The sequence below is a fragment of the Crocuta crocuta genome, unplaced genomic scaffold (assembly GCF_008692635.1).
Source record: "Crocuta crocuta isolate KB4526 unplaced genomic scaffold, BGI_CrCroc_1.0 scaffold334, whole genome shotgun sequence".
In the NCBI taxonomy this organism is placed as follows: domain Eukaryota; kingdom Metazoa; phylum Chordata; class Mammalia; order Carnivora; family Hyaenidae; genus Crocuta; species Crocuta crocuta.
This window is the reverse complement of record NW_027533260.1, coordinates 1,356,289-1,370,375: the sequence shown is the minus strand read 5'-3', so window position 1 is coordinate 1,370,375 and position 14,087 is coordinate 1,356,289. Positions and strand designations below refer to the sequence as shown.

Sequence of the window (14,087 nt, the reverse complement as noted above, 5' to 3'; positions counted from 1 at the left end):
CCCCTGCTTGCCCCCCTCCCCCGGCCCTGCGGCCCCGCCCCCCTAAGGGTACGCTCCACACACACACACCCCAGGACCGCCCCTTCCCAGAGCGCTTCGCACCCCCTCTACACACAGTAGGGCGCAATAAATCTTTGTTGCTAGACTCTACCCTTCCAAATTGAATTGTGAGAGCTATAGATTCCCGTTCTGTCCCCCCACACACACACACACACACACACACACACACACACACACCTTCCCCCAAGGCACAGGTGCATAGAGTCACTGGCTGGCTCTGCACGTGCAGACATTCTCCCCATACACACACACACACACACCCCCGCGGCAGCATGACCTAACCTACCTGCGTGTCCACCACCACAAACACACCACACTACAACATGTACATATCACACCCGCCTGCGAGAGCATACATGCCGCACAGCATCTACCCACCCCTCCCCCCACAGGGGCACGCACCCAGGTGTGCACGCTCAGATCTCCAGCTCACACACAACTACCTGTGCATGCAGCTCCACCGCACTCACCCACCTCAGAATTCATCACACAGATGTGCACACACCCATTTAGACGCACAACACCCATCCATACCTCCCCTCCGTAGTTATTGCTGCCGTAGTTATTGGGTCGTTTCCTGAGCTAGTGTGTGCTAGTCTCTGCCTGGATTTACTCATCAACTTCTCACACCAATCCTATGGGCTATGCACTTTCCCCATCCCCATTTTCCAGAGGGGGAAACTGGGGCACAGATAGGCAAAGTCACTTGGCGCCCAAGGTCGCCCAGCTATAAAGAGGTGGTACCAAGGATCAGGGACAGGCGGGCTGGCTTGGTCTGTAGACCACTGTTGTTCACTACTGGGCACACTGCTGTTGCGTCTCCTCCTTCATCATACACAGACATGCCCAAAGTCTCCTCGCAGCTCAGGTCTCTGGTGCCTGGGACATATCACAGAGACAGGGCAGGTCCCTTACGGTGAGAGTGTCCCCACAGCCCAGGCTCCCAGCCTCCTTCCGGCTCCCCCAGGGCTGCCAGATGGAGCTCAGGCACCTGCAGAGGGCAGTTCGAAGAAGACTCTGGATGGGTCTCCAGCTGTGGGCTCCGGGTACCAGGGTATGAGCCAGCCCAGCCCCAGGAGGCCCCGCTCGGGATGCATACCCACCAGCCCAGGTGGTGAGCATCTGGGCCCAGGAAGAGAACAGCTGCCTGTATTGGCGGCAGCAGCGAGTGAGGCTGCACACCCCTCTGCAGTTTACAAGTCCTTTCCTGGCCCGTGCATTATCTCTCAAGGCCTCTATCACTAGGGAGGGCTCCCCAGGCCCCTAATGGGCACCGGAAAGGCCCAGGCTCTGAGGTGGTGAGCAGCCTGCCCGATGTCACACTGCCCTCTGCCTTCTGGGATTTCTTGGATTTCCCAGGCCCCTCCTGGGGTTCCCAGCAGCTGAGGGCAGATGCCCTCCCTGCCCTTGCTTAGAGCCAGAAGCCTTGGCTAGCGGCTGCTACGCTGGTGACCTCGGTGGTGAAACTCGGAGCCTCAGTTTCCTCCCTTGAAGGGCGGGCCCTGCCATCCCTGGCTGGTGAGCGCCACATTCTCTCTGGCACCACCAGCCAGGCCCAGGCCGGGAAAGCCCTGGATGACTCACAGGTCTGGCATAGAGTGGGCACGCCATGGCCTCCTGTTTCTCTTGCCTCTCCAGCTTCTCTCCCACTGCCCTTACCACCTCCACCCCGGCTATCACCCCCCACCCCCGGCGCCCCTGTGCACCTGCCTCAAGGAGCTCAGGGTGCCACCAAAACACAGCGGTCAAGCCTTCACTCTTCTGGTTAAACCGCTGCCCCGCCAGGAATGGTCGTTTCCTTCCTCGCTAGGCAGATTGATTGAGCACCTACTATGTGCTAGCTCCAGGGACACGGCAAAGAGTGTATGACCGCCTTTGGCAGGAGACAGGCAACAAACAAGAAAGCAAACAAGACAATGCCGGTCTTGATTATACCTATAAGATTAAATAATGGGGTGTTGATTTGTGGAAGTGCAGCTTCTTTAGATAGGATGGTCAGGGAAAGCCTCAGCTGAGCTGAGACCTCAGTAGCGAGAAGGAGCTGGGAGAGTGTAAGTGTCTAGAAGGAAAAGGCTGGTGCAAAAGCTCTCAGATAGGAAGGAGCTTGGCATTCAGGAGATAGTGAAGAGGCCAGTGTGGCTGGATCCCCTGGGCGGGGGAGGCAAGGGGAGTGGGGGTGATGAGCTTACAGAAGTGCAAAGGGCCCATTCCCCCCCTCTGCACCCCCATGCTGGGCAGGCCAGGCCCATGGTGAGGACCGGGTTTGGCTTCCCTCCTGCATGTGATGGGAAGCTGGAGGAGCAGGGGAGTAGGGAGTGACGTGATCTGATTTACGGTTTGGAAGCATGGCTCTGGCTGCGGCAAGCAGCGTGGATTGGAGGGGCTCAGCAGAAGGGAGGGGGAGAGTCAGGAGGAGGCCACTGCAGTGGTCCAGGCGGGAGATGAGGCACTGGGCTGAATGCTCAGAGCTCCAGCACCCAGCCCTGCGTCTGTCTACTCCACCTCCTGGAGAAAGCTTCCTTGACCACCCCCAGCCCACCCTTCCCCCTCCCTTCTGCCCCAACCCCCCACCTTGTGGGAAGGTCTGTGTGTCTGTGAGCAGCTGGAGTCCCCAGCATTGCCCCACCCCTGGCCTGGCCTGCAGGACGCTTCCAGGAAAGTACAGCAAATGAATCCCAGAGCCCCACCCTCTAGAGTTGCATACGCAGCCCCGTGCACGCTCTTCACCTGTGTCCCCGCAGACAGGCACACGCTCATTTTCATGTTGGGGCAAGGGCTGGAGGCCAGAATGGGAGATCTGAGGGCAGGAGGCGCCCTAGAGCCTGAGAACTGTGGGAAAGCCTCCTCCAGCAGGGTGTGTGGGCGATGGTGGCCACAGGGTAATAAAAACCTTATGGAGACCCTGCAGTCTCCCTGCTCCTGAGGAGTGGCCAGGGGGAGGAGTGGGGAGCAGGGCCAAGCCCCAACAACCCCCTGAGGGGGTTCCTGGGCAGAGGCTGTGTCCCCAGGACCCCCTTGGAGAGCCGGTTCCATTCTCTTCTGGCCATCTGAGCTTTTGGCCATTGTGGAAGGAAAGAGCAGGGCGGAAGTGAGCTCTGGAAAGTGGGAAGAGGGGGGTATGTGGAGAGACCCAAGGCGGGATCCAGGCTTTGGAACGTTGGAGGTTTCCGGCCACAGAGGCAGGGCCTCCGGGGAGCCAAGAGAGGCGGGGAGAGACACACACAGAGGAGCAGAGACCAACGGAAGGGCGAACAGACGGGCGGACAGAGACAAGAGCCGGGAGAGGGACCAGGACTAGTGATCTGCACACACTCCAGTCCCAAGAGACACCCCCCCCTCCCCAGAGACATCCCTTTGCGGCCTTGGGTGCTGCAGAGCCCAGCCTGATGCAGGCAGCCTGGCTGCTCGGGGCCCTGGTGGTCCCTCAGCTCCTGGGCATCAGCCATGGGGCTCGGGGAGCAGACAGGGAGTGGGAGGGGGGCTGGGGAGGGGCCCAAGAGGAGGAGCGGGAGAGGGAGGCCCTGATGCTCAAGGTGAGTTGCTGAGGACTCTGCTGGGGAACCGTGAGTGTGGGAGGGAGGGTATTCCAGGGTTAGGGAAATGGGCCAGGGAGAGAGATGGGGCAGGCTCAGAGGATGGGGATGACGGGTTCAGACAAGGGACTCGGGGGCACAGAGCCAGCTTACTGCTGCAAAGGGGTGGCTGGAGCATGTGGGCAGTGAGAATGCAGCTGGGCTGGCCATAAGCATCCCTCCCCTGCCTCAGCATTTGCAGGAGGCCCTGGGGCTGCCCGCTGGCAGGGGGGACGAAAATCCTGAGGGAACCCCAGAAGGCAAAGAGACCTGGGGCACCGAGGAGGACGGTCAGGGGGAGGAAGAGGAGGAAACAACGACAAACCCCACCTCAAGCCCTAGCCCCTCTCCCACCCCTGAGGACACCGTCACTTATATCCGTGAGTAATCATTAGCTCCGCCCTGCCCCCAGGCCTCCGTGGGTCATTTTTCTCAAAAATGAACGCTCCTTTCACTGCCCGGCACCTTCCAATTGCCCACCTCCCCNCAGCCAGCCGATGCTCCCCCACCCCCACCCCCGCCACGTCCTTGGGAGTTCCGGGTGTCCAACCCTGCCTCCCGCGAGCCCGGGGCCGCTACCTTCCAGGAATCCTGAGTGCCCTCTACCCCAGCTCTGTCCCCAGAAGTCCTAGTTCCCCCAGGTCCTTTGGTCCCTCAGCTCCGCCCCCCGGGTCCCGTCCAGCATGTGCCCTGTCTGTCCGCAGTGGGCCGCCTGGCCAGCCTGGACGCAGGCCTGCACCAGCTGCACGTCCGTCTGCACGCGTTGGACACCCGCATGGTCGAGCTGACTAGGGGGCTGCGGCAGCTGCGGGAGGCGGCGGGCGACACCCGCGACGCCGTGCAAGCCCTGCAGGAGGCGCAGAGCCGCGCGGAGCGCGAGCATGGCCGCTTGGAGGGTGAGTCCGCACCGCGCGGGGCGGGGAAAGTGGGACGATCCGGGTCAAGCGGGGGACTGGTGGGAGGAGGCCCGGAAACGTCCGAGGAGACGTGAGGACCTAAAGTGTCAGGGGTGAGCGGGTTCCTAGAGATTTGGAGGGTGTTGGCTTCTGCGGAGCTTAGAGTAGCGGGCAGAGCGAACGCGGAGAGCTAGCGCGCAAAGCGGGAGGTACACTCCTCACCGCGCGGCCGAGCGTACCGGTCCCGGACCGCGCCACGCCCCCTACAGGCCGAGTCCAAAAGTCTGGCCCCACCCCCAGCTTTCCTAACTCTCCGCCTCCTTACTCCCCGCGACTCTGACCCCGCCTCCTCCCGGCCCGGCCCCCGAGGCTCTAGCCCCGCCTTCTCCCCGCCTCCGGAGCCCCTGACCCCGCCCCGTTCCTCCCCCAGGCTGCCTGAAAGGGCTGCGCGTCGGCCACAAGTGCTTCCTGCTCTCGCGCGACTTCGAGGCGCAGGCGGCGGCGCAGGCGCGGTGCACGGCGCGGGGCGGCAGCTTGGCACAGCCGGCCGACCGCCAGCAGATGGAGGCGCTCACCCGCTACTTGCGTGCGGCGCTCGCTCCCTACAACTGGCCGGTGTGGCTGGGGGGNCGCCGAGGGACTCTACCTCTTCGAGAACGGCCAGCGCGTGTCCTTCTTCGCCTGGCACCGCGCGCCCAGCCCGGAGCCCGGCGCCGGGCCCAGCACCGCGCCACACCCGCTCAGCCCCAACCAGCCCAACGGCGGCACTCTCGAGAACTGCGTGGCGCAGGCCTCGGATGACGGCTCCTGGTGGGACCACGACTGCGAACGCCGCCTCTACTACGTGTGCGAGTACCCCTTCTAGCGGGGCCGGTCCTCGCCTCTCCAGTCCATCCCCCGACTCGCCCTTCGGTTGGCTGGGCGGTTCATCCTTCTCGAACGCCCTTGCCTCCCTCTCGCCCTGCCGGTGGATGGAAGCGTGTTCCCCCTGGCTGGGCGATCCGGGAGGGGAGGGGGGGGGGGCTTCCGCGGGACCGAGAGCCCTGACTTGCCTGTGTCTTTCTTGAGAGCGGTGAGCACCTGGCTAAGTCCAGCGCCAATAAAAACGTGTGGAATCTGACTTGAGCGGGCAGTGAAAGCACTTTTGGGCTTTAGCTCAGCGCAGGACAAGCGTCGCAGGGCAAGCCCCTGGCCTTTGGATGCCTATCCCGTTCTGCTTTTACAGGTATTATTTGAGCCCCAGAACCAGAATGATGGAGAACACATGTACATATGTATACACATCATCCGCTCCTGCGCACGTAGCTGACGCCTCTACTCCCATTGGGTCCCACCCACGGCCTTTGGGACAACAGGGCCTGTCAATCATTGTCCAGGCCTTGGTCTTGGTCTTGGTCTTGGTCAAAGAGATCTGGGAAATACAAAGGAGCTAAAGGTTCTGACGAGTCCTGCAGGAAAGAGCCCATTTAATTTTGTTTCAATCGTGTAACTTAAATTTGTTCCACCAGATGGATTGTTCCTTAGCATCCTGTTCTGTCAGGCTCTGCCGCACTCCCTGCCCCTTCCCCCAGCCTCAGGGGCAAGTGTTGAGAAGCAAACTTGAGGGGCGCCTGGATGGCCCAGTTGGTTAAGCGTCAGACTTTGGCTCAGGTCATGATCTCACAGTTAGTGGGTTCAAGCCCTGCGTCGGGCTCTGTGCTGACAGCTAGCTCAGAGCCTGGAGCCTGTTTCAGATTCTGTATCTCCCTCTCTCTGGCTCTACCCTGCTCACGCTGTCTCTCTTTCTCTCACAGAAATAAATACAACATTAAAAAAAAATTTTTTTTAAAAAAGAAGCAAACAAGAACCTATAATACAGCCTGGAAATTTTGGTTCCCTCCCAACGTTTCCTTCCCTACTCCCTGCCTATGTGGCCATAAGCCAGCCTCTTCTCTCCGAGCCTCAGTTTCCTCATCTGAATATGGGCAAAATCATCTCTACTTTGTATTAGCCCTTGGGAAGTTCAGAGGAGCCCAGGAAAGAGCATTTGAGAACTGGTTGAATAGGAGTCACGTGCTCCCTTTCTCCCCGCCCCTCCCCCTTTCATACCCTTGTTCCCTGAGTCAGAGCACTCGGGAGTGGGCCAGCCTGGGCATTGGCCTTGAGGACAGCACTCTTGCAAGGCAGATTTTGGAGTCACCCAGTGCCTTTCCCCTAACACTGGCAACACGGTCCTGACCCTGACATCATCACGGAGCCCAGGAACTGAAGTGTGGCGCTGTTGTCCTATTCTGTCCCTCCCTTTCCTTCAGCGGTGGTACCACGAGCCTGAAATGTCACCATTGGATCCACCAGTGGGACGAATGAGCCAACCCGGTCATTCCTCAGCCCCACAGCCCCCGTAGGAGTAACAGAATGGAGACTGGTGGCAAGCTTGTGAGGAGGGGGCTCTGGTCAGGAAGGCTTCAATCAGGGGTCCAAAAAAGTTGCTCAAAATTCTTCCTCCTCTGAACTTGTTTACTGGGAGGGGCGGCAGGATGTCTTCGAGGCAACCAGAGGGCACATGAGGAGACACAGGTGGGTGGCTGCTGTCACCCTGAAGGGATCCCTCATTACAGACCTGATAACATTCTGGAAAGTAAGTGGGTGGGGGGGCAGACCAATGGTTACCTGCCTCCATTCTGGAGNAACCAGAGGGCACATGAGGAGACACAGGTGGGTGGCTGCTGTCACCCTGAAGGGATCCCTCATTACAGACCTGATAACATTCTGGAAGGTAAGTGGGTGGGGGGCAGACCAATGGTTACCTGCCTGCATTCTGGAACCAGACATCCCAGGTTCTAATCCTGTTTGGCTACTTACTACCTGGCAACTAAAGTGAGACATAACGTCGCTGTGCCTCAGTGTCCCCATCTGTACATGGGGGGTACTCCTATCTACCTCCCAGATTAGTGCTGGACGCAAAGGGGTCCTTGCAACATCCGATTTGACTCTCACATGGCGATTTGACCTCACCTTCACCTCTGCATGCTCTCTCCAGACACTGTTTTGGCATATGTACTGGTTCTTTGAAGAACTGGCTAATGTGTAGCCCTGAACAACCTGCTTCCACCCTTCCCCCCTTGTGATGTTCCACAACCGCTGGGTTCTCTTCTGACCCAAGCCCTGATCAGCTAGACCTGGGGGGGCCTTGCTGGGCAGAGCTGAGTATGACCACCTCCGTGCCCCCACCATCCGCTGGCATAGGGCAGCCCTTTGCAGAAAGGAAGATGTTTTTCTGTGGGGCCATTTTGGGGACCCTGAGATGAATCCAATCTCCACTTCTCTTCCTCCCCAGCCTTCCCTAGGCCAGGTCATGAGCCTCCGCTGGGTTCCCACAGAGTCGGGGGCTTTCCTATCACACCGTGCATTACTCTGGGTGCACTGTCTGGTCACTGTCATACTAAGCCCAGGGACATAGACCTGTGCGCCCGCAGAGAGGCCCGAGGCGGAGGGCATTTTGCAAGAACTGTTTAAGCACCAGATCAGCTCGCCTGTACGCTGCATTCTGGGCTGATTCCTGACTCAGGTCTGTTTATGGGAACCCTGCCCTCCCCCGCCCACCTCCGCGAGAAGCCCTCCCAGGCCTGCCAAGGGGCCACCGTTTGCCAGTGCCCCCTCGCTGGCTCTCTGAGGAGCCCCAGCGGTTTGAGGGCTCGGAGTCGCGGACCCGAGAAGGCCTCAGCGGCTGCCTGGGACCGATACATGAAGAGACTCCAGGGAAGTGGCGGAGGAAGGGCCCACGGCCTGGGATGACCCAACGGGAGGAAGAAGGACCGGGCGGATCACCGGTTTGCCACGACTACAAATCCCAGGAGGCCGAGCGACAGGCCCTCTACTTTCTTCTCAGAACCACGTTTCCCAGCAGCCACCGGGAACCCGACGCCAGTCCTCTCGAAAGCCCCGCCCCCTCCTCCACGTGAGGCTCCCTTCCACTTCCCAGAAAGCAAGATGACCACGCCCTTCGCAGGAAGGTCAGAGCTTGGCAGTCTCCGATCAGAGCTGACACCCCCTTCTCTCCACCCGCCGGGCCTCGCCCCAAGGTGCTTTGGGAAATGTAGTCCCGTCACGCGTCAAAGGGAAGAAAACCCCGAAGCCGCAGCCTGACATTCACTGAGGCTTAGACTGCAACCTGTGCTCACATCTGTCCAAGACTTTTTAAAAATACCGCTGAATTGCCACAGATAATTGGAAAATGTTAATAAGCATTTTTAAAACATATGTGCATAGAAAATATCAGAATGCATAGAAAATAGTAAGAAATATGTCTCAAAATCTGAGTGTCTTGACTATGTACTGAATTACAATCCAAAATACAATATAAAAATCCTTCCTTGGCCTGGAAAAAAAATTGCTAAATACTGGCCCATACTAATTTAGTTTCTCCAAAAAAAGAAAAAAAAAAAACCCACCCTTTTTATTAGGAAATAACCTCTAGCTTACAGATAACCTGCACAAATACAAATAGTATTTACCCAGACTTATCTATTGTTAACAGTTTCCCCCATTGCTTTGGCTTCATCAGCATTTATCTGTGTATCCATCCATCCATTCATCACCCATCCATGCTCACCCAATTACCAGGAACAAATCAACATCAGGTTTACTGACCTATTGCAGGGAAGGCCACATCCCACAGGAGAAGCTGTGATCAACTTATTGGATCCGGGGGAAGAGAAGAATTCAGGTGAAATGTAAGTGGAACTGTGTTTTGGTAGCCTCAGAGCAAAGCAGGGTTGTGTATAAATGAGTCAACAGTTATGGACTGCTCATAAAAAGTGGACTCAGGATCCTGTTTCCTTGGAAACTACAAAGTTATATACGTGGCATGCTATGCCCAGAAACTCTATATAAAGCTCTACATCAGGGCTGGAAATTGGGGCTTCGTGTCTGTGTCAAAGTGACTTAGATCTTTCAGGAAGAGCAAGATAAGTTTCATCCTTCTGGAGGTACTTTCTAATTTTTAATGTTTATTTATTTTTGAGAGACAGAAAGAGAGAGAGTTGGGGAGAGGCAGAGGGAGAGGGAGACACAGAATCTGAAGCAGGCTCCAGGCTCCGAGCCGTCAGCATAGACCCTGACACAGGCCTTGAACTCATGAAACATGAGATCATGATCTGAGCCAAGGTCAGATGCGTAACTGACTGAGCCACCCAGACCCCAATTCTTCTGGATATACTTTCAAACAGCAAAGTTTCTAAAAGCCTATGATTTTAAAGAACAAACTTTCTCAGGTAGTAAGACAACAGAGTCCCTCACAAAGGGGGTGGTTGGGACACTTCACAGCCGCAGCACATCCCCGGGAGAAATGGTTCCCCTTAACTTTGCAGCTGGCCTTCTCTGTGTTTCTAGATAGGTGGGGGGCAGATTTTTATAGTCCTAACTAGTTTTTGTTCTGAAGCATTTAAGTGTCAGTTACGCACATCATTGCCCTTTACCCCTGAATACTTTGATGTCTTTCCTAAGAACAGAGCTGCTCTCTTACTTATCCACAGTAATCAACCTCAAGAAATGTTAACATCTACCTAATACCTTAATCTAATCTCCTTGTGATATTTCAATTTCATCAGCGGGTCCAAACGCGGACTTTCATAGCACTTTCCCCTTCCGGTTCAGGATCCAGTCTGGGGTCAGGTATTGCATTTTGTTGTCACGTCTCCTTGAATCTGGAATGTTTCCATATTTATGAATTTGACATTTTGGAAGAACAACCCCCACCATTTTTTTTTAATAAAAAAAACCAAGTTCCTCACTTGAGTTTGCCTGATGTTTCCTCATGATGATTAGATTCAGGTGTGGGGCGCCTGGCTGTCTCAGTCAGTGAAGTGTGCAACTGTTGATCTTGGAGTTGTGAGTTCAAGCCCCATGTTTGGTGTAGAGATTACTTTAAAAAATTTTTTTTAAAAATTTTTTATTTATTTCTAGGAGAGAGAGAGAGACAGCGTGAGCAGGGGAGGGTCAGAGAGAGAGGGAGATATAGACTCTGAAACAGGCTCCAGTCTCTGAGCTGGCAGCCAGCACAGAGCCCGACGCGGGGCTCGAACCCACGAACCGCGAGATCATGACCTAAGGGAAAATCGGATGCTTAACCGACTAAGCCACCCAGGCGCCCCTACTTTAAAAAAATCTTAAAACAAAAAGATTCAGGTTATACCTTCTCCACCAGAATATATGAGGTGAGGCGTGTCCGCTTTAGGGTCAATTGAAGGAAGCATGCAGAGCATAGAATTACTTCTTTTTTTATTTTTTGGTAATGTCTATTTATTTTTGAGAAAAGAGAGACAGAGAGACAGAGAGACAAAGAGACAGAGCTTGAGAGGGAGAGGGGCAGAAAGAGAGGGAGATACAGTATCCGAAGCAGGCTCCAGGATCCGAGCTGTCAGCACAGAGCCCGACGTGCGGCTTGAGCCCCACGAACCGTGAGATCACAACCTGAGCTGAAATCGGACGCTTATGGACTGAGCCACCCAGGCGCCCCTAGAATGACTTCTTTTAATTCATGTTTCTGTCCTCAGTGGTTCCCTTTGACCGTGACTCCCTCCTGGCTTCTACAGGCTTTTCTGTGGTAGCCCCGTGTCTTCTTTCATTCCTTTGAACAACCTCTCCTCTGTTCTGCCCCCAAGCTACCGCCTTTTCCTAAAATGCAGCTAATTGCTTCTTTTCAAAGCACAGGTGATTGTCTGAGCCCGGCCAGTTGGCCACGAGCTCAGGTTTTGGAAATTCCTGCAGGGGGCAAGTCACCTTCCCTCTCCATGTCTGTTTCCACCTATTCCAAACACAATTGGACATGGGGGTCTGAGCCTGAGCAGTGATAGCTCCTGGCAGACTTCTGGGTGGGAAGCCGGAGCTGGGGTGGATTTGGAAGACAGACGTGGCGGGAAGTGGAACACCAGCTCTGCCTTAAAAACAATCTTTTGGGGGGCGCCTGGGTGGCTCAGTCAGTTAGGAGGCCGACTTCGGCTCAGGTTATGATCTCATGGCTCGCGGCTTCGAGCCCTGCATGGGGCTCTATGCTGATGGCGTGGAGCCTGCTTGGGATTCTATTTCTTCTTCTCTCTCTGCCCCTCCCCTGCTCATGTGCGTGCACGCTCTCTTGCTCTGTCTCTCAAAATAAATGAATAAGCTTAAAAAGATTTTTAAAAACAGGAGAGCATGTGACTCTTGATCTCAGGGTCATGAGTTTGAGCCCCACTTTGGGGGTAAAGTTTATGTAAAAATAAATAAGTAAACTTTTAAAAAATAATTAAGTAGTACTATGACTAACTATGGACTAGCATTTAAAAACCTAGGTAAAATAAATAAATAAATAAATAAGTGAAAAAGGGGCGCCTGGGTAGCTCAGTCAGTTAAGCATCTGACTCCTGATTTCACCTCAGGTCATGATCCTAGGGTTGTGGTATCGAGCCCTGCATTGGGCTCTGAACTGAGTGTGGAGCTTGCTTAAGATTCTTTCTCTCTCCCCCTCCCTCTCCCCCTCTCAAAAAAAAAAAAAATAATAAAGGAGCACTTGGGTGGTTCAGTCAGTTAAGTATCTGACTTCAGGTGAGGTCATGATCTCCCACACTGCAAGTTTGAGCCCTGCATCAGGCTCTCTGCTGTCACTTTGGGGCCACTTCAGATCTTCTGTGGCCCCCCGCCCCTCCCCGACTTGCACGCTTTTGCTCTCTCTCTCAAAAATAAACATTAAATAATAATAATAATAAACAACATAGATGAAGTCGTTAAATTAGTAGAAAAATATAAAATGCCAAAAATTACCCCCACATCAAGAACTCAGTAAGCCAATAAGTAATGAAATACACAAAGTTATAGTCAAAGATTACTATTCTCTCTCTCTCTCAAAAAAAAACCCCAGAGAGGGGCGCCTGCTAGGTATAGTTGGTTAAGTGTCTGACTTTCACTTAGGTCATGATCTCGCGGTTCGTGGGTTCGAGCCCCGCGTCGGGCTCTGTGCTGACTGCCAGCTCAGAGCCTGGAGCCTGTTTCAGTCTGTGACTCCCTCTCTCTCTGACCCTCCCCTGCTCACGCTGTCTCTCTCTCTCTCTCTCTCTCTCTCTCCTAGAAATAAATAAAACATTAAAAAAAATTAAAAAACAAAAACAAAAAACCTAGAGACACAGATGGTCTTCTAGGCGACTGATATCAAACATTCAAGACATGCTTAATTCTTATCCTATACACATTATTCTGGAAAATAGAAATCGTGTAGAATCTGACTAGTTCATTTTTGGAAGCTAATGCAACGCTGATTCCAAAACCAGATAAGGAAACTGTACAAGGAAAGAAAACTATAGGTCTATTTCACTTGTGAATGTGGGTGCAAAAATTCTGCATCGCATAATAGCCTCCTAAATCCAACATTATATCATAATTCATCATGATCAGGTAGGATTTATCTCACTAACTAGCAAGAGTGGTTCAAAATTTTTAAAAATTTATTTCAGGGGCACCTGGGTGGCTCAGTCAGTTAAGCGTCTGACTTTGGCTTAGCTCATGATCTCACGGTTTGTGGGTTTGAGCCCCACATCAGGCTGTGCACTAACAGCTCAGAGCCTGGAGCCTGCTTCAGATTCTGTGTCTCTCCCCCACCTCCTCTCCCCACCTCTCTCTGCCCCTCCCCCACTTGCACTTGCTCTCTCTCAAATACATAAACTTAAAAAAATTAAAAAACTAAAAAAATTATTTCAGTGTAATTCACTAACAGACCAGGGAAGAAAATGTAATGATTTCAGTCAACGTGGAAAAATAAGTTTTTAAGAGTTTACATCTCTTTATGATTAAAAATTAAACTTAGTAAACTAGCGGGGAGAAGGATATGTTCTTAACTTTATAAAGCTTNTAGCCATCAGCACAGAGCCCGACATGGGGCTCGAACCCACAAACCGTGAGATCACGACCTGAGCCAAAGTCGGACGCTTAACCGACTGAGCTACCCAGGTGCCCCCAGATGCTTTCCTTTTAAGAACAAGAATAACATCAGAACATCCTCATCATGGCTATTACTTAACATAAGACTGTATATAAATCCTGATTAATGATTTATTTAAAAAACAATTAGAACAAGTAAGAAATATCAGCAAGGGGGGCGCCTGGGTGGCTCAGTCGGTTAAGCGTCCGACTTTTGCTTAGGTCATGATCTCGTGGTTCGTGGGTTCGAGCCCCGCGTCGGGCTCTGTGCTGACTGCCAGCTCAGAGCCTGGAGCCTGTTTCAGTCTGAGACTCCCTCTCACTCTGACCCTCCCCTGCTCATGCTGTCTCTCTCTCTCTCTCCTAGAAATAAATAAAAAACATTTAAAAAAAAAAAAAGAAATATCAGCAAGGTTCCAAGTGAGTTACAAGATTAACCTACATGGGGGTGTCTGGCTGGCTCACTCAATGGAGGATGTGACTCTTGAACTCAGAGTTGTGAATTTGAGCCCTGCATTGGGTGTAGAGATTACTTAAAAAAATAAAAAACCTTGGGGTGCCTGCGTGGCTCAGTCCATTAAGCAGATGACTTCGGCTCAGGTCATGATCTCACAGTTCATGGGTTCGAGCCCCG

General features: G+C 53.7%; 1 protein-coding gene across 1 annotated transcript; it reads left to right on the top strand.

The window, feature by feature from the left end:
• The first annotated feature begins 3,272 nt into the window (after nucleotides 1-3,272).
• Nucleotides 3,273-5,648, top strand: CLEC11A (C-type lectin domain containing 11A). Its single transcript, XM_077747326.1, is given in 5 exon segments — nucleotides 3,273-3,593; nucleotides 3,826-4,012; nucleotides 4,337-4,528; nucleotides 4,959-5,154; nucleotides 5,156-5,648. Coding segments are annotated over 5 exon segments (960 nt in total). The 5' UTR covers nucleotides 3,273-3,446; the 3' UTR covers nucleotides 5,394-5,648.
• The last annotated feature ends 8,439 nt before the right edge of the window (nucleotides 5,649-14,087 follow it).